Source organism: Trachemys scripta, chromosome 19 (assembly GCF_013100865.1).
Source record: "Trachemys scripta elegans isolate TJP31775 chromosome 19, CAS_Tse_1.0, whole genome shotgun sequence".
NCBI lineage: Eukaryota > Metazoa > Chordata > Testudines > Emydidae > Trachemys > Trachemys scripta.
Window position 1 is genome coordinate 18535454 of NC_048316.1, and position 19896 is coordinate 18555349.

General features: G+C 57.5%; 1 protein-coding gene across 4 annotated transcripts in view; it reads right to left on the reverse strand.

Moving 5' to 3' along the window:
- Positions 1 to 18480, reverse strand: part of EPHB2 (EPH receptor B2) — a 157891-nt gene extending 139411 nt beyond the window's left edge. For 3 of the 4 annotated variants that reach the window (XM_034753261.1, XM_034753260.1, XM_034753259.1), the window contains exons 1-2: positions 18418 to 18480; positions 8819 to 9503 (exon numbers count right to left, since the gene is read on the reverse strand). In XM_034753261.1, the coding sequence (XP_034609152.1) occupies positions 8819 to 9503; positions 18418 to 18474 (742 nt within the window). In that variant the 5' untranslated portion in view covers positions 18475 to 18480. The remainder of the gene's footprint in view (positions 1 to 8818; positions 9504 to 18417) is intronic. The other variant, XM_034753258.1, reaches the window with a different exon arrangement.
- Positions 18481 to 19896: the final 1416 nt, after the last annotated feature.

Below are 19896 nucleotides of genomic sequence, written 5' to 3' on the forward strand. Positions count from 1 at the left end.
AAAGGCCCTTTCACTGTGCCATCACCGATCCTGTCCCTCTCCCCTGCTGTGGGGGCCCAGCGATGGGGCTGTCAGGGCTGAGCTGTGCTCCACAGGGAGGGAGCCCCCCCCAAAGGGCTCTCCCTGCAGCCTTTCCACAGCTCAGGTGTGGCTAAGCCCAGGGACAGCTGTGCTGCCCGGCTCTCTCAGCAGCGGGCTTTGGCAAACATGCCTGGAGGCTCCCACGTTCACAGACCCAGCGCCCCACAGCCCGGGGTGGGGGTGGCTGGCGAGCGGGCAGCACTCAGCACCCCACAGCAGGCCTGCTCCTGGGGCAGGCTACCGCCACAGGAAAGGCCTGCGAACTCTCCCAGGCCCTCTCTGCCTTGCACTGTGCCTGGGCGCCCGGCACTGGCAGGCCAGGCTCTGCCCCAGGGATTCCTGGGAAAGGCTCTGGTGTGCTGTCATGCAGAAGAGAAGGGATCCCGTATCCCATATTCTCCACAGGGGCTCTGCCAGGGGAAGAGATCTGAGACAGGGACACCAGGCAAACAGACTCCCAGGACATCTCAGCCGGACACACACAGCCCTTCCCCAAGAGGGGTCAGATCCCACTGACCCCAGCCACCAACTCTCCCTCCTTCTCTCCTCCAGCCCCCTTCTTTCAGGGGGCCATACTCCTCCATCCTCCAGTTCCCATGAGGTCTCACAGCCCCCTCCACAGGGGGCCTACGCCTCTGCCTCTATCTTCACCACTGTACCCTGTATCCTTCCCTCCCAAACCCCCACATGGCACCCCACCCACCTCACACCCCTCCGTCCCTGACCCCCCCATGCCCTTTTCGTCCAGTGAGCCAGTTTAGAGACCAGGCCCGTCTCTGTAGACACAAGCAGTGCTGGGCCCCAGCTCCCATTGGTGTCTAGGCCAAATGTTACCCTGCCCACAGGCTACTCTGCTCAGCCCCATGGGGATGGGGCAGTCCTGGGTCTCGGACTCTGGTGGGGATGGTTATTATCCCTGCAAACGCACTCTCTCTCCATGGATGGCCCCTCTCCTGTTCCCATTCTCCCTGGACTTTCCAGGAGCCCAGCCAGCCGTGGGAATCCAAAGCTGGGCCGTCAGGCCTGGCACCTTCCCCAAAGACCTTCCAGCTCCAACCCCTCCATCCCCCCGTCACTGAGTCCCACCAGGCTGCCTCTGCCAGCGTGGCACCCAAGGGTGCTCCCCCATTTGCTGTGGTGCAGGTCTTGAGCCAGCTGCCCCAAGAAGACTGGATTGCAGGCCACTGTGTTATTAACCAGCACGTGGAGTTCAGAGCCGCACACAGCCTGAGTCACTGCACCTCCCCCTGTCCTGCTGCTAGGAAAACAAAGAGAAGACACAGCCGGTCTCCCCCACCTCACTCGTCATCCCCCTCCTCTGTTCACTCACTTTCTAGACCACTTTCAAATTCCCTCCTCTCCTCTCAGCCCGGTCAGACTGGGCCACAGCCAGAGGCTGCCATACCAAGCTATAGGCTTCATGAGTCTCCCAGGCAAGCGGCGGAAGCCCGAGCACCTGACCAGCTAAGGTCACTGCACCAGGGCGCCGGCAGCACCGGCTGGCGAGAGCTGCTTGGGCCAGCACTGACATCGGGAACTGCAGCTCCGTCAAACCCAAAACATGTCCCGGAAGCCGGTCGATTCTCACACAATTCTTTAGGAGAGAAAGTCAAAAGGAAACATTCCAACTTTCTCCTTTCCATTGGATAGCAGCGAAACATTTCACTCTGATCAGGCCAAAATGTCTGGGTTTGATATCATCCGACTTTCCTTCATTTTGACTTTTATATTACATTGAAATATCACATTTCATCCTATTTCTGTGTCATTAGTTTAGTTAATAATACATAGAATGTATTATATTTAATAGGCTTGCATAATATAAAAGTCAAAATAAAAGGAATCAACTTGAAACGAAGCATTTCAATGGTTCTCAACAGAATGTTTTTAAATTTTCATTCCATGGGAAATTTTGTTTTTTTGTTTCGATTCAGATTGAAGATTTGTGTCAGAATTTCCCGAGAACAGACAACAATGTCCAGGTGCTCTCTGGAGCAGGATGGACAGGACCTAGCACGGCTTTTCCATCTCTGTAGTATTATTTGTGTTACCAGCACACATAGGAGCCCACCATGGTAGGAACTGTATAAACACAGTATGTGTCACCACTTGCAGCAGCCAGTCCAGCTCTGTGCTCATCAGTCGCTTGGGAATCTCGTTAGCAACCCCCCTCCTTACAAGAGAGAGGGCTGAGTGGTTCATCCTGGAGAACCTGCCCATTCTTCTGTCCTCAGAGCTCCTATGTCTGGCCCTTGGAAGACACTGGTCCCCATGACCACTAGCACGGACCCCGAGATGCCCAGAGCACGTTGGTCCCTGTGATCACAAGCACCTACCGTACTACACCTGGCATGCATGGCAGGCCATGTTCTGCTCCAAGCAGGACTCCCTCTGGGCTTCCTTCAGCCCCTACTCCCTGGACGTTCCTCCTTGGAAGGTCCATTTCCCAACACCTTTCACATCTACCAGGATCTCCCTCCGCTATCCCTCCCTCCTTGTCTGTCTGTCCGTCCTCGCTGAGACGCGGGGTTGTACAAATGCCTCTGAATCTGCCTGCATGTCCCCTTCAACCCTTCCATCGCCTCCTGGCTTCTGCCCACACTGTAGGCGCTCCAGCAAATCCCATCGTATCTGTCCAAGGCTGGCACAGAAAGCTTTACCCCGCTGTCCCACCCAAAGCCAGGGACCTGGGAGAAGTATAATGTCCTAGAGAGGCTGGCACAGCCTTGAGGTTTCAGGTCCCCTGCCCGGCCCCTACAAGATGTTGTGGTAGGGTACAGAGGCTGTAAACAGACACAAGGGATTGATGGAGAATTCCCCAGTGACGGCACTTCATTGGTATGTCCCAGGCCACCCTATACTGATGCCCCCCCCGCCCCATCCCCGCCATGCAAGTCCCAACACCAGGACATGTCAGGTAGGCCGCGCTACAGGGCAGTCTGTGCTGTGTGGAGCAGCCTACAGGCACGCTCAGGAGGCCGCTGTAAATCAGAGGTCCTGGCTGCACTGATCTCTGCCAAGGGCACCAGCCGCCTCTATGACAGCCCCAAATCGCCAGATGCCTGGGGCCCCTGAGACTCCCCCCAGTGCTCTGCTCTGGCCCTGCCCCACGCTTGCCTGGCCCCTGCACTGGGGCATGTGGGGGCCTATGACCCAACACAGCGCCTGCCCCGGGGGCACTCCAGGGACTGGCCTTTCCTGTTCCAAGATGGAGGCTGATCACGCAGACCCAAAAGGGCCCGTTCTGATCTCAGGCCAGTTCACCCTTTAGTTGTCGCAGCGATTCAGGGAGTTTAAGGCCTGCCCGCTGCCCCGCCCCTTCCCTCCCTTCCCGCTGGGAGAAGACGCAACCCCCACTCCGCAGCGAGCGCATTAGGATGCGCCTTTCCCTTCACAAGCCCCTCCGCCATATCTATAATTGATCTCGGAGAAACTCCGTCCTGACACCGATTGCCAAGATGCTATCGGGGCTGTAATGGGATTTTTATATTTAGCTTGGACAAGGGACGGCTCTGTTGGCTGCAATGAAATGTTTCAATAACGGTGTCTGCCCGGGAGCCAACCCGAGCCCCCTGGCTGCGCTGGCTCTTTTCACAGGCTCGCCCGCTGTTCTTCCTCCCTCCCGTTATCTCAACCGCTTCCCCGGCTCGCTCTCCCCCACCATCCATCTGCTCCGGGGCCTGGGAGTTCCCTTGTCAGTGTATTACACAGCTGCAAAACTTTACTTCTCTCTCCAACCACACTGCCACGTTCCCTTCCCACACCTCCACCCTGGCCTGGCGCTCAGCTGCGTCCTGTTAACACCCCAGCTACTCCCATCATCTCCAAGCCTGCCAGAGAGAAGCATTCCCTTTCCAGCAGCCTCGGAGCCGGCACTAGGGTGACCAGACGAGAGGAAGAAAATATTGGGACACATTGGGGGAAGGGGGTGTCTGCCGGCGGAGCAAAAAAAAAAGCCGAATGCTGCCGGCGGAGGAAGGAAAAGAAAAGAAAAGAAAAGAAAAAAAAGCCGAGTGCTGCCGGAGCGAAATATCGGGACAAACACCTAAATATCGGGATGTCTGGTCACCCTAGCCGGCACCGTGGTGGCTGACCCTGGGACATGTCTACACTACAGCCACATCAGCGGCACAGTTTTGGCGCTGCTGCGGTGTCGCTGGAGCACAGACACTTCCTACATCAGCAGGAACGGGGTTTCCATTGATGTAGGTAATCTACCTCCCCGAGAGGCAGTACCTACGTTGATAGAAGAATCCTTCTGTTGACCTAGCCACATCTACACCGAGGTTTAGGTCGACCCAACTACAGCACGTAGTTAGGTTGATCTAATTTTTGAGTGTAGAGCAGGCCTGAACGTGGGTAGGAGAGAGCAAGGACATGGGCGTGCAGAAGGAGGAGAGAAAAGCCTCATTGCTCCAGGTGCACAGACAGTATCACAGAGACGTTGTGCCCCAGTCACTGTGCCTGGCAGAACCTTCGTGCTGGCATAGCCAGTACAAACGGGTTATATGGCAGCTGCATGGCCCTGAGGGCACCTTCTGCAGGAACATCCCTGTACCTGGTCCCCCTGCACGGGGCACTGTGGGGTGGGCAAAGAGCAGGCAGGAGGGGACAGGCCAGAAAGTTATGACATCCTAGAGATTCTGCAGACACTACAATGGCCCACAGATGGCTGCCCTACCCTGCACCAGGACTGAAATGAGCCCCGGAGCAGGGGGCATAATTGCCTCTCCTCTGGCTTAGGCTGGGCTGAATTCTCCTGACTGTCCCTTTTCTAACAGGAATATTGGTCTCCAGGCCCTGCTCCATTGGTAAGTCACCGTGTCCCTTCGGCACAGCCCTGGGACCAATTTCTTTCATAGTGCCAGCTAGCTTTAGTGAGTCAGACGTTCATAGATTCCCAGGCCAGAAGGGACCACTGTGATCACCTATAACACTGGCCAGAGACCTGCCTCAAAGTAATTCCTAGAGCAGATCTGTGAGAAAAACATCCACTCTTCATTTTCAAGTGATGGAAAATCTACCACAGCCCCTGATAAATTGTTCCAATAGCTAATTACCCTCACTGTCAAAAATCTACGCTAGGAGGGTGGTGAAGCACTGGAATGGGTTCCCTAGGGAGGTGGGAGAATCTCCATCCTTAGAGGTTTTTAAGGCCCAGCTTGACAAAGCCCTGGCTGGGATGATTTAGTTGGGGTTGGTCCTGCTTTGAGCAGGGGGTTGGACTAGATGACCTCCTAAGGTCCCTTCCAACCCCAATCTTCTATGATACGCCTTATTTCCAGTCTGAATTTGTCTAGTTTCAAACTTCCAGTCATTGGATCATGTCAGACCTTCCTCTGCAAGACTGAGGAGCCCAGTATTAAATATTTGTTCCCCAGGTAGCTACTTATAGACTGTGATCAAGTCACCCCTTAACATTATTTTTGTTAAGCTAAATAGATTGAGCTCCTTGAGTCTATCAGGATGAGGCAGGTTTTCTAATCCTTTAATCATTCTCTTGCCTCTCCTCTGAACCCTCTCCAGTTTATCCTCATCCTTCTTCAACTGAGGACACCAGAACTGGGCACAGGATTCCTGCAGTGGTCGCAGCTGTGCCATGTACAGAGGTGAAATAACCTCTCTGCTCCTACTCGAGATTCTCCTGTTTATGCATCCCCGGGATCCCAGTAGCCCTTTTGGCCACAGTGTCACACCGGGCGCTCGTGTTCGGCTGATTATCCACCACCTGCAAAAGCTTTTTCAGAGACACTGCTGCCCTTGCTAGAGTCCCTCAGCGCGTATGTACAGCCTACCCACTTTGTTCCTAGATGTAACATTCACACTAGCGTCAGGCTAATTTACCAAGCGATCCAGATCACTCTGAATCAGTGACCTGTCCTCTTCGGTATGTAACACACACACCCCCCTTCCAATTTTTGTGTCATCTGCAGACTATCAGTGATGATTTTGTTTTCTTCCAGACCCCTGATAAAAATGTTAAGTAATGTAGGATTAAGAACCGATCCCCAGGGATCCCACGAGAAACCCACCTGTTCAATGACGATTCACCACTGACAATCACATTTTGAGACCAATCAGTTAGCCAGCTTTTAACCCCTTTAATGTACGCCAAGATACTCTTCTCTCTCTCTAGTTTTTAAATCAAAATGTCACGCGGTACCAAGTCAAACACCTCACAGAAGCCTAAGTCTATTACGTCAACACTGTCCCCTTTACTGCCTGGCTGGGCTGCAGGCAGCACTCTGGAGGGGCTGGTGGAAACAGACAAGGGAGCACCCAGCGGGGTGACCCTCCCTGGTTCCACCTGGTCACCAAAGCAATCGGCTGGAGGTTGGCACAGTACAATGACTCTGCACTCTTCCCCTGTACATCTGCTCCTCCCCCAAAGCCCCTCACCCTGCCCTGTAGCTGCCCACCCAGCTCCATGCACAACTCTGCGGATGCCTCAGTCCTCAGCTGCAGACAAAAGGGGGGTTCTGCACCGAGGACCAGGACGTAGAACGTTCCCATTAACTGATGATTTAATCCAGACATGCCCACAGTGATTAACCAAAGAACCAGCCCGCAGATCTTTGGGCCCTTCAATGACCGCAGCCGACAGAGAACGGAAAAAACGTGACTCACACTTAATCTGTTACAGCAGAAAAACCACCAGATCCGAATCCCTGACGCCTCCAGCCAGGTATCACAGCACACCCACCCCTACCTGCAGCACGTGACTCGGTTCCTTTAGACGGAGCTGTGAACAGCAAGACACCGGGCTCTGTCTGACCACTGGGAAGACCAAAGTGACCCCCTGAGCCCATTTCTGGGCCCTTCCTGCCACCCCCCTCCTGTCACCCCCAGGACTGTGGAGGGCAGAGGGCAGAGCTGCTCCAGCCAGAACCCTCAGCAAAGCCCAATAGAAATCATGCTGATTCAGCTGTATGCCAGTCGCAGTGCAGCCCCTCTCCAGTGCCCGGCAGAAGGGCTAATCATGGAGTTCTCGGGGATGAACAAAGTGCCAGTGGAGAGCGAGGGAGGGTCATGCTAGCTGGGATCTTGAGGGAGAGTTCTCCTCGCTGCTGAGCAGTGAGTGGGACTGGCAGACCTTGACTTTCTGTGCCTGCAGGAGGCTCTGGTCCTGGTGGTCTCTCCTGTGCTTGTATCTCTCTGGTTCGCCCAGGGCCTGCCTATCTGCTGAGGCAATTGCAAGTGAAACTTGATCTCCAAGAAGCAGCAGCTAAGATGGGAGCTGACACGAGTGTGAGTGGGCCTGAAGAGATGGGAGGAGGGGGGCAGTGGAACAGGGGGAGGAGGCTGGAAGGCCAGACAAGTTGCGGGGGAGCAAGTGAAAGTTATTCATTCCTGGGAGACCCTCTTCTGCTGCTCTCCCCTCCCTGCCACAGTAAGAGACCCGATTGCAGCCACTCCTAGCAGTACCTCGGTTAGACATTGCTCCCTAATTTGGACGTCCTGTTACAGTCTAAAAATAATCCTTTTGGATCACAATTCTCCCTAAGAATGGACTCCCCTTCGGACCTTGCTGATGCAGGGAGGGACTCTGCCCACCTATCCTTTCGCCACCTGTTCTGATTGGCTAGCGCAATCCTGCCCTGCAAAGCTAAGGGCTGCTGGCATCCTTGAGGTGCCGAAATCAGGCAGTGCTGGGACCCCCTAGCCAGTCGGGGGCGAGCCTTCCACTTGGCATTTCCCAGGTGAAGTGCAGATCGGCTGGGAGATCAGCGTGCATGGTGGGCACTGAACATGGAACACGACCTGTCTGTGTGTGCTCGGGAGTGCAAGGGTGGGTCAGCCTGGCCACGGTACACACCAGCGGGCACCCAGACCCGGGCACAAATGGACAGACTGGCTCCGAAAGACAGGAGCGCACATGTATGAGCAGAAGCTTGGCTAGAAGGAGCATGCGTTCACAGTGCCCCCAGGCACACGGACAAGCAGGCTATGAACAGGGACCATAGTGATGGGAAATCAGCAAACGACAGAGAGAGGCGTAGGCAGATCAGCCAGCCAGATCCATGTTTAGAACCAATGTCTGCTCTCAGAGATCACGAAGAGCCTGCAGAATGAATGGAAGGGACTGGATCGTGCTGCCCAGTGCAGGCAAAGCTCCCCGGGGCAGTGACTAGCCACGCACACACACTGCTGCAGCCCTCACAGCAAGGCCCATCTGTTGACCTAGGCAGAGTGTGCTCCCTCGGGCCTTTGTTTGGGTGGGTCTCCTATTGTTCCCCTCCCTGGCTGCGGAGGGCAGGGTCAGGTTGACAGAGCTGCAGATTAAAGCTACGAATCCTAATTCCTCACCCTGAGCAATGCCCACAGAGCCCAGGTTCCCCCCGCCCGCTTCCAGTGCCAGGAACCGGGGCCCACAATATCTCCTCCAAATCCTAGTCACCGAGAGTTTGCCAAAGAGTCACTGCCTGGCAGGCAGGTGCTGGGAATGGCTGATGCAGCAACGGAGCAGGAAACCGGGGAAGGAGCAGCCAAAGGATACGGGGTGCCTTCAGACTTCCTGCCACTGCAGGGACAGGACAAAGCCACTGCGCAGGGTAGGTTTGCTAACCGCATGTGAAAGAATCTGTGCCAACCAACCTCCCTCTGCCTGCAGGAGAAGCAGCATTCTGAGGCACCTCCAAGAGCCGGGGGCTGTGCCCCATGTGCCCTGGCCGAATACAATCACAGGTTCCCACGCTAAGGACGCAGCAGCCTAACAAAAGCAAAGAGAAACGGTTACCTCTGCAGACGGTCCCGTTCTCCACCGATTCGTAGCCAGCCTTGCACATGCACCGTCCAATGGGCACCAGCCACTCCCCGTCCCCATTGCAGTACAGCTTGATGGGGACATCCACCTCCTCTGCGTTGGTAATGCACGACCCCCTGGCCGCCACCAGCGAAGTGCTCTCTGCTCCCGAGAGCGTCTCCTGAAACACGGCCCCGTTCTGGATCACTCGGGGGCACTTGCGGTAGAAGACCCGGACAGCGATTAAGGACATGCAGCCCCCATAGTCCTGGAACGCCAGATAGAATCCATTCTTAGAGACCGGCCCGAAGCTGCGCACCTCGGTGTTGATCTTCATCACGCGGCCACCCAGGTCCACCTGGGAGAAGCTCTCATCAGCCGCAATGGTGTCCACCTTTGCCCAGGGGTTCTCCATCCAGTTGGGAAAAGTCTTGGTGGCCGAGTCAAAGTCAGATTCGAAGTAGTAGAGATTGAAGGTCTCCTTGCAGGAACCGGGAACGTTTGGGATGCTGCTGCAGTCCCGGACGGAAAATTTCATCTCCACGTGGATGCGGTGAGCTCCTCTCCTCCGTATGTACTTGGTCCGCAGCCAGTTGTTCTGATTGGACTCAAAGACGTTACACACCTGGTACGTCCGGATCGTGTTCATGTTCTCGTCGTATCCGCTCACCTCTTCCCACTGCGGATGGGACACAAAGAGTCAGTGGGCTGCATTGCGTTTACATTCACTAGCAGTCAGTTTGGGCCCGTTTACATACCTGGTGGGGGCACAGCTCTGCCTCCCCCCCATCCCCTGACAGGCAAAGGCTCAGGCTGCGTGGGGGGATAGGGGAGGGGAGAGAGAAGCCAGTTTCAATGTGGGGTCAGCTGCATCGGTACAAACTGCGCTGCAGCAGGGTTAATTGTGTCTACACTAGGGCTTTGCCTAGGTGCAGCCACCCCAGGGTCTAATGCCAACGTACACTGAGTCCCTCCCAGTCTCCGGGCTCCCTGAGCCAGGGCACACGCCTCAAACACTTCATGCTCATCTAATGCGCCACGCAGGCCGGTGCTGGGAATGGCTGATGCAGCGAAGGAGGGAGCAGCCGAAGGATACATGGTGGTGCACTACCCTGCCACTGCCGGGCCAGGACAAAGCCACCACACAGGCCAGGGGCTCTATTCTCCCGGGTGGTTTCTTGGTTTCCACTCGCGTTAGTGGGAGATACGTGCACTGACTGGCAGAGGAGACTCTCCAAGGGTCGTTAAAGTACCTACATGTATCTAGCACAGCCTGGGCTCTGGTGGAAGGGCTCTCCCCTCCCGGCCCATTCCACTGTCACAGGGGAAAGGGTTACTTGAGATTTTAAAAAGTAAATCGCAAAGAAACCCATGAAGAGCCAGAGTCTCCATCACCCTCCCCCGGAGCCGTCACTCACAGCTGGGCAAAGGGAGTGAATGGCAGCGGTTCACCATTGCACTGGTACAACTGACGGCCCGAAGAAGGGCAATGGAGTCAGACTCCAGGGGTGAAATCCTGGCTCCATGGCAGTGAATGGCAAAACTCCCATTGTGCCTTTCAACGCTCCTTTACGAGGGAGGCAGAGGTCTCGGGAATTTACTGGGCGTTTCCATATTTTTTTCTCCAAAGTAAAATGCCGTCTCAGCCCTGCATCTCCCTGTCTGTGCTGGGGGCCTGGTGAATAACCTCATCCGGAGCTCTGCCTCCTGTCCCCACCCCGAGATGGGATGATGCGGAGTTGTAGGGGCCAACGCCGCACTGCGCTCTGCATGGTCCAGAGAGAAAACTGGGGCTGTAACATCATCGTCTACTTTCCTTTTCTGACGCTGAGTGCGGGAACGTGCCTGCGCTGTGCCAGGTGCTGCAGCAGCAGGAACCGTGCAGCCCAAAGGCCTCTGTTCCACACAGAGCAGACACCACGGACGCAGTGCAAGCTCCCACTCCGCCCACAAGCTTGGCCTGAAGCCTGGGGTCGACCGTGGAATTCGGGTTCTGGGACCCATTGCTTCCATGAAAGGTTCCGTTAGTGCCACGTGGGACCACTCCTCACAGAACGGGGATGCCCGGAACTAGCCTGAGATCTGTCGGCTCATTTTACACAAGGCATCAGCCTGGGCTGGACTCAACCAGCAGCCAAGACATGAGACCCTCCAGAGCCCGACTGATCCCTGGCCCAACAGGGCAGCCAATAGGAGCAGCATGTGATGGCTGCACTCTTGGCCAGCACACAACTAGAGAGCCAAGCTTCCTGGCTCGGGCTGTCACAGACTCCTGTCCTCTGGGGACTCCCCGAGGGGACCCTGGAAGACACCCCCCAGCGGGTTACAAGGACAGGTTTTTGGAGGCCCCGGGCCCCCAGGAGGTGGGCTCTGCTAAAGGAAGGAGCTGCCCCACCAGCCCCTCTTTGCCATTAGCGTATCGGTGCAGTATTTCCTTCTCGCTCACACCCCGCTCTGCCAGGAAAGGCAGCCTGAGCCTTTGCAGGATCTACCCAGGGTGGGGCAGGGGGCACCTTACACCCCATTACACCCCAGCCTTCCCTGAACAGCCTGCACAACTCTGGGTGGGCGAGAGCAGGCCTCCACCCCACTCTGCCGAGACAAGAACTCGTGAGCCTCGCAGAGCGCGTCCCATTCCTGACGAGGAGAGGGGGCCGCACTGCTCACCTCCAAGGGGCACGGCCAGCCGGGCCAGGCCTTTGTTTGCTGTAGCTTCGCTCTCCGCTGACTGGGAGACCATCATCTGGGAAGCTGAAACAGATCCCACCCCGCCCCACGCCCGCCATCCACCTGCCCCCCACCTGGGCTTTGGCCTTGTCAGGATGGTGAACCTCCCTCACTCTCCCCTTCCAAGCTGCCCTGCCCCTGCGCTAGCATTCCTGGGGCGCTCGCACGGCTCCCTGGGACGTGCTGCTCCCGCTGCACCCGAGGAAAGCTCTGGGCTAGGCAGTGTAGATCCAGCCCAGACAGGGACTAGCGTTTTGACTTCTCAGTGCCAGGCTGGGCAGGGTTCACACACATCACTCAGGGCATTCGCCACCCAGATTAGACCCGTGTTAAGGTGCTGAAGGAGAACGATTCACTCCAAGCTACTTGTCAGGGCTCCTTTCACTGCCCGAAATGGAGCAGAAACCCCAGTTAACCACTTAGCCCCTGGGCTGAGGCCTGCCCTCCGCCTTGTCTGTAGGGAGCTGCTCTGGTTTGTGACCAGGGTTTGCGGCCCAGAACCCTGCTCTGTTCCCAAGAGCTGGAAGGGGTGTGTGTGTGCCTGGCATTCTGGGGGCTGCGTGGGGGGGCTGCGGCAGGGACGTGAATCCCATCTGCGAGCAGGTCTCGTCTTTCCCAGGGATCCTCTCCAGCAGAGGCCCGTTAACGGCCCAGCCTCACAGTAAAGTTACACGAAGCCTTTCGCAGATACTCCCACTGGTCCCACCGTGGTTACAAACGGGGCAGACGCTCCACGGGAACCTGATCCCTCAGGAGTTCCTAACTTGGAGGTAAAATCCTTTTCCAGGCTGAAGCTTGGCTGAGAGGCCAGGGCCATCCGCACTGGTGGAAGGGGCTGATTAGCAGCCCAAGAAATGGAAAGTGTCCAGTTGGCTGCCGAGCAGCAGCAGCATGAGCAGTGGGGCAGCCAAGCTTCCCCACGCTGCCCCCACTGCGAGCACGTGGCTGAGGCCGAGGGGCCCCTCGGAGAGGAGCGGGGAGCTCAGTCACTCCTCAGCCTCTGTCCTGAGACTGCCAGCAAGGAAGGGAGTCAGGGCCCCTGCGGTGGCAGGGCCTGTGCAGAGGGCACTAAGCCCTTACCCAACAGCACCCAAACTTCTCCTCTCGCCCCCCCCCAGTAATGGAATGCGTCCACACACACACCCCGGCTAGGAGCTGGCTGGGGACAGAGCTGCAACCAGGAGCAGGGACCGAGAGTGGGGGCCGGCAGACAAGCTGCGTCCAGAGGCTAGGAGCGGAGCAGGGGCCACAGCTGCGGCTGGGGGCAGGGCCGGAGTGGTGCTGGGCACAGAGCGGGACTGGGTGGTGCTCCCTCCCTGCCCCCCCCCCGCGGGGGCTGGCATGAGTCCCACCATGTGCCCCACACAGTTTGAGGACCACTGCCCTGACTGAGAGCCACAAACTCACCTCACATCAGACATGGAACAAACCTACAGGGAAAACAACCTCTCTAGACATTTGGCATGTGTGACCGGGAGGGTCCCTCTTGTTTTATGGCTGCTTCCTACCCCTCTCCCCTAATCTCCCCACCTCTCATGCCCCCCACCTAAACCCACCAAGCTCATCTAGACAGGCAGCTCTTTGAGCCGAGGACCCTGTTGGTATTCTACATTCATACCGCCCCTGGCTCCATGAGGGCCTGGGCCAGGACTGTCCTCAGCATGATGGTAACAAATAAATTACAGCAATACCCCGAGCGAGACTGACTGCCCACCGACCTCACCACCCTGTACCCCTGCTCCCTCTTTCCACGGGCCCCCAGGTCAGTCTGGGTGACACGCTACACTGACACACATAAAAACACTTCCTGGATGTTCTTTGTCCCTAGTTTTCAAGGCCACGGGGGCAGATTGTCAAGACTTTCTGTGCCCAGCAGGTTCCACGGGATGTTCTCAAGGGGAGAGACTGGCTGCTGGAACTCTGACCCCAACTGCCAGCAGAGCTGCTGGGGTGCTCGTCAAACCAGCCACCTCCCAGCTCACTCCAGGGGCTGTGAGAGGAGACCCAGGACCCAGATAACACCCAGGAAATACACATGCACTCCCTGGGGCTGGGAAGGGCTCCTAGTGACTGACTCGATCCATCGCTCAGGGCACAGGTGCAGGGCTAACGACGTGCTTTCTAGAGCTCCCCCACGGGGCTGGGACCTGCTCCCTGCCTTGGTGGTGGAGCTGACACCACTGCCTCCCTATGCAGTCATATTTGGGATGTTTCCCCTGCTATTTCCCTGGGCTTTCCCTGTGGCAGGCTCATCCCCATGCTGCGGTGCCGTCCTGGTGACTAATGGCAATAGCTGAGCCTGTCTGCTGCGGAAGGTCTCCTGGCCGACCTGAAGGCCATTATTACATCTCCCATAGCTGCCTCTTCTCCAGACTGACCCTGCCCTGTCCCCTGAGCCTTCCACACCTGGCAGGGTTGGTTTGCCAACCTCTCCAAGCTCTCTCCAGCCTCTGGTTCCCAATGCTGCAGTGGAGGCCTGGCTCTCAGCTCCGTGCCATGTGGGGCGCTGGGAAAGGCACTGATCTGACACAGCTGAGCACTGCAGACAATGTTCCCCAGGCTCTGCGGGTGGCCTCCCTGTGGGGGCTCCCGCTCCCCCACAGAGCCCAGTATGGCCAGACAGGGCAAAAGAAAGGTTCTCTTTGCCCTGGATGTGGCAAAACTCAGCCCCAGTGCTGATGTCCAGGCTGCTGCTGAACATGCAATCAATGGAGCCCAGGTGGAAGGCAAGCGAGTCTCCCTTCCACAGAGCGAATGGACACGCCCCAAATCCAGGTGCTTGCCAAATAAAGCCCTTTGCCCCTCTTCTGCTCCTGGCTCCTTCTCAGGGGAGAAACCGGTTAACATCTGGGGACGTCTCCCTTCGGCACAGATGGCGCGGAGCACACCCGGGAGCAGGAATGCATGGCTACCCAGCAGGCAGGGGCAGGGCCAGGCACAAGAGTTGTTCATTTGTGGTGTGCCCAGATGCGATAGGGACACTGGCTGGGAGGAGGCTTAGCAACCAACGGAGCTTTCCCAAGAAAGCAGAGCTCCTCCCATGGCTTTGCCCAGGCCAGGGAAGGTGCAGCATCTGGGGCTGGCCCCACCCCTCCCACAATACCTAAAGCCAGCATCTTTCCCACGGTGCAGGCAGCAACCAGCATCTTTGGCTGTAGCAGCAGGAAGCAGCGGTGTCTAGGGCTGCCAGGTTCCTGCTGCAAGCCGGGAGCAGCAGGAGGCAGCGAGTGTCTTTGGAAATGCTAAGCAGCACACTCCGCTTGGAGGGCGGCAAGAGGGGGAATCCGGTAGGCACTGGTGACCAAATCCCAGCCGGCTGGAATGGCGCAGCCATAAGCCTGCTCACTGAGAAGCCAAACAGTTTCCCACGGCCATGAAACCTGATGTGTTGGGCAGAAGCCCTCCCTGCAAACAGGACTGCCTTACCCAGCGCAAGGCACTAGCCAGAGCTCCCAGGGTGCCTCTCATCATTCCCAGAGCGGACCCCTCCACCGCTTACCGCCAGCGCCAGCAGAAATTCAATGCTAACTCTCAGAGAGCTGCCAGAGCACACCTGCACTACGGCCCTGGCCCTTCAGGCTGTGAAAAGCCTCACGAGAGACCCTGAGGCCCTGCAGCGCTAGGCACTGAGATTGCTCCGCGCACGTTTAGGATAAATACCCAGCGGAGGCACTCATGTAAAGGCAGCCACATATTCCTCACCTGGTTCCAATTTTCCTCATTGCACTGTCCACAAATCTGCAAGGGACAAAGCAGAAGACCCTTTGGACAGACAGGGGGGGAACCTTGTTTTATTTCTCGCTATCATCTATATTGCAATGGAAAACTGCAGCGGGTTTTGCCCCACATTTCGGTCACTGGCTGTTAGCAATGCTGAGTGGCCAGGAGGGATGAGGAGGAAGCAAATGAACAGTCAGACACAAAATCTATTGACGGGAACTTCCCTGCCCTGCATGAAACAGTGCTCTTCCAGCATGATCTTCCAGAAGATGACTGTCTTACAAAGGCAGTGGCACCAAATTACAGGGGCAAGTAGCACGGAAAAGCAACCAAAACATCACAACAAATACAGGTGGGTTCTGCAGGGGAGTGTACCGGACCTGTCCCCGGCCCCGTGCCCTCCCACGGGCAGGGTGTGTACCGGCCCGGTCCCCGGCCCCGTCCCCCTCACGTGCACCGTGTGTACCGGCCCGGTACCCGTCCCCTCCCACGGGCAGGGCGCGTACCGGCCCCGTCCCCGTCCCCTGGCCCCTCCCACGGGCAGGGCGCGTACCGGCCCCGTCCCCCGGCCCCTCCCACGGGCAGGGCGCGTACCGGCCCCGTCCCCCAGCCCCTCCCACGGGCAGGGCGCGTACCGGCCCCGGTGCCCTCCCACGGGCAGGGCATGTACCGGCCCCGGTGCCCTCCCACGGACACGGTGTGTATTGGCCTGGTCCCCTGTGATCGAACATGTGAGGTTAGGGCGAAAGGCCAGCAGGAAGCCAAGCGGCCTGCGTCTGTGGGGCTCTGCCAAGCTCTCTGTGCCTCTTGTGTTCCCCAGGCCGTCCCCAGTCCCTGGTGATCCCAGAGCTGTGGGGACGCGGGGCTGGAGAGCCCAGAGTGCAGGTTGTCTGCTCCTTCAGAAAGAATCCCTAGTGAGGAATGGCCTGGCGACGCCCCAGCTGTGGCTGCAAACCAGGCCCCTGGCGCTAGGGCAGGTCCCCCGCCTCCTGAGCTGGGAGGGGAGGAGGAAGAGTAAGGAGTGTCAGGGCTCCGTTCTAACACCTCAGAGAGCCCTGTCAGTGCCATGACGGGTGGGAGACTGCAGTGCATGCCGGGCAATAACTCTGTGCCCTGGTACAGCACCTCCGTGGCAACCTCCCGCAACAGGCGGCAGGGCAGTGCGGCTGGGGCGGGAGCCGAGGTGCCGAGAGGGGACACGCCTTTCCCCAGTCTGTGGCGGTGCTGCAGATGGAACACACGTCGCCCCACCTTGCACCACACCAGCATGCTTCCTGCTGTCAGCGCCAGGACCTTCCGCCCTGCAGCAGGGGAATTCAGTCTGGGCGTGGCAGGGTTTCTGGCCCTCAGCACAGCCACAGGAGCTGGGATGGTTAAGTAACAACCATCTCAAGCCTGGATCTTCTCCCGAGTCACAGCCCAGTGCTTTCCTGACTGCCTGTCACAAGCCTCTGCACTGAGCTGAATGGTTCCAATTGAGGCTTTTGGTCCAGCTGAGAAACCATGTGCCAGTCTTTGGCAGGGCTAGACACGCCAGCCGGGGAGTCCCCTTACACTGCTTGGGGGTGAGCACGCAGGAGCAGGTGGGAATATGAGCCTTAGTCGTAGCTCTCCTCCAAAGTGCTCTGCCATGACAGCTGAGCCAACAGCCAACATGGGGGTGTTGTAGTTTGCTGCTGCTACAGGACAGGAAACTCCTCCTCCCCCAAGCCAGGGGAGATGGACGAGGGACCTATGCTCCGGCCTGGTGTCTATGGTGAGCCCTGGGGCGGGTGCACAGCTTCTGCACTTGCCCTGCAGACACAGCCTGGCCTCCGTGTGCCTGTCACACTTCTCCTGGAGCCTGCCAGCTTAGCCCCACAGACCCGACGGAATAGAGTCTCACAGCGCGCACACAGTCACCAAACTCTGTCTGCGCAGCCCAGAATCCAGGGCCCTCCGCTGAGAACACCTCGCCCCAGCCCCAGAGAGTCAGCTGCAGTGAGCATGGGCTGCTCCCTGCTGCCAGGCAGGGACAAGGGAACACGGTGCTCAAACCCCGCAGGCTCACCCGCGCCGCCGTATTCCTCTTCATTTCTTCAAATGGATCTTTGTGTTATGGGAGAGCACAGAACAGAGCCAGCGCTTCTCTGGTGTCCTTCACAACCGCCAGGCCAGGCCCGAGGCCCGACTCCCCCCGCCCAGAAGTTGGATGGAGTTTGTCTGAGTAAGGCCCCCGGGATCTGGCTCACAATGAGAGTGGTCTGGTTGTAGCGAAGTGTAGGGAGAGTCCAAATTACCTCACTGAACTTCCTCGGACTGCGCTCCACTTAGAGCCCCAAGTGCCCAGGCCGTTACTGAGTGTTACTCAGTACTTCCTCCAGCAAGCTCCCATTGCTGCGAGTGGACAGGGCGTCACCACTGGCAGATCTGACCCACAGTGACTGGCTTCCTCGGTGCTAATTCCCTGGGACCGCAGCACTTCTTGCCAGGAGGAGATGCCACTATCCCTTATGACGAGGGCAAAGGCGGGACCCCTCTGCCACGCTACTTCCAGGAGCTGAGCTGTCTAGCTGCTCCCCGACCAGACAGAGAAGCCAGGCCAGCTTCACTTGCTAATCTCAGCCAGTTCACGACGGGCGCTGGGCCCGCAGCGGGCGCGTTTGGGGTCAGCGTTCCTGGCCTTTTCCAACCCGCATAACTGACATTTCTCACATTTTGACAATTAAGAAAAAAAAAATACCTGGGAAATTTTGTGATGAAGCATTTGCTGAATCTCCCACCCCCCTCCGAGCGTTCCAGCGACTATGGCGAGTGGGCTACAGCTTCAAAAGCACCCGACTGCCGTTTTCAAAAGGGACTTAACCCCGGAGGCGTTTCAGTCCGATTGACAGCCAATGAGAATTCGGCTCCTAATCACACAGATGCTTTTTAAAATGTTACCCCACATCAAACATTTTCAAAATCTCAGAATTCAGGAATGGGGGGGGGGGGGGGTTTGCGCCGTCTGCTTGTTTTGGTTTTGGCCCTGGCCCTATTTCGGTGAATCACTTTTTGTAAACAGTAACATCTGGGATTGTTTATCAGCCCCAATCTGGGTCCTACCCCACTGGTCCCTTAAATCCCATGGATGCAGGGGCCCACGTCCCGAGGAGAACAGAACTCACCCCTGAGGGAGGATGCACTGTCCAGCCCAGCTCTGCCGTCGCCGTGGTGGAGTCCATTAGCGTTTCTGCAGGAAGATTACAAAAAAGAGCCGTCAAGGGGAGGCAGGTCCGAGTGAGCAGCACAGCAGAGCCATTCACCCACCCCAGGAAGGCCTCCAAGCATGGCTCAGGGCAGAAGCCTGAACAAGCAGATTGGTGCAGAAACCAGCTCTGAGCCTGGGCAGCGAGCAGCCTCTGCCCCAGGTTAGCATCTTACTCTTCTCATACCACTGATGACCCCTTCCAGAGCTGGGTTCCGCCTGCTCTCCACAAGGAGGGGGGCCCATGCTCAGCTAGGGCGCGATCCACGGAGAGCCTGCCCTTTGCCTCCAGTGGGCACTGGATCTGGCCCTTGGCGCCAAGCCCAGCCCCAGCTCCGCTCGTGCACTGGGGATCTCCCTCCGGACCACGGGCTGGGGAGAATTCTCCAGTCCCTCCCGCAGTTTCATAACGGGCTGATCCACGGAGGGGCAGACAGAGGCCACTCAAGACAATCTGGCGCGTTAGGGTGCTGCACCCCTCCGCCTAGCCCAGGGCAACTGTTCATGACGGAGCGGGAGCCACGCCAAATTAGAGTGAGTGGTGTTGTGACCTGGCACCCAGGGTCGCAATACCACACAGATTTGGCCTAGCCACTCTCTGGCATGACAGAGGGGCAGCCGGGTCAAATCTGCAGCTCATGGCAGCTGCCTAGTCTACCTAAGGCGAGAGCAGCCCCTGGTGGTAGCTCCCCCTGCCCCACCCCTTCCCTGGTCTGCCTTGCCCCAAGCACGAGCTAAGCTCCATGTAGGAAGCGCTGAAGCAGCTGGACAAGTTTCAGAGTAACAGCCGTGTTAGTCTGTATCCGCAAAAAGAAGAACAGGAGTACTTGTGGCACCTTAGAGACTAAGGTTCAGCTGTGTTATCGTGCCGCCAATCCCGCCCGTCTGTGTAGAGGAACCCATCCACTCTGTGCTGGGGGTCGGCATTTAACCCTACGTGCCACGTGTGCACAAGCAGCGGCAGCCGTCTGAGCCGTCGTGGTGCTCAGGCTCGGCCTCGGAGAGCCCTGGCATTGGTCCATCTCTGAGCACGGCCCTGCCCACCTTGCTTCACCCACAATCTGTACCTACAGGGGGCTGCAGCCCAACCGTTTCACACCGTCCACGGGTGAAGTCCGCTCCTCCAAGGGCGGGTTTCCCCCTTTACAAATCTAGAACCCTAACGAAATACGTGGCAGCCGCTCGGAAACGGCAGTTCAGGAACTGCAGCCCAGCGAGCGGTAACAGAGGCTCCTCTGCTTAGAGAGCTGAAGAATACAACGTTTTGCCACCACTTTGCACGGTAAGAATCATGGTCAGCAGCGCGGCCAAAAAGCACCTTGTATTGCACAGGGAAAAACCCTGATTTAAGGATTTAAACGACATTAAACTAACATTAAGGCTGATTTTCCAGCCAACA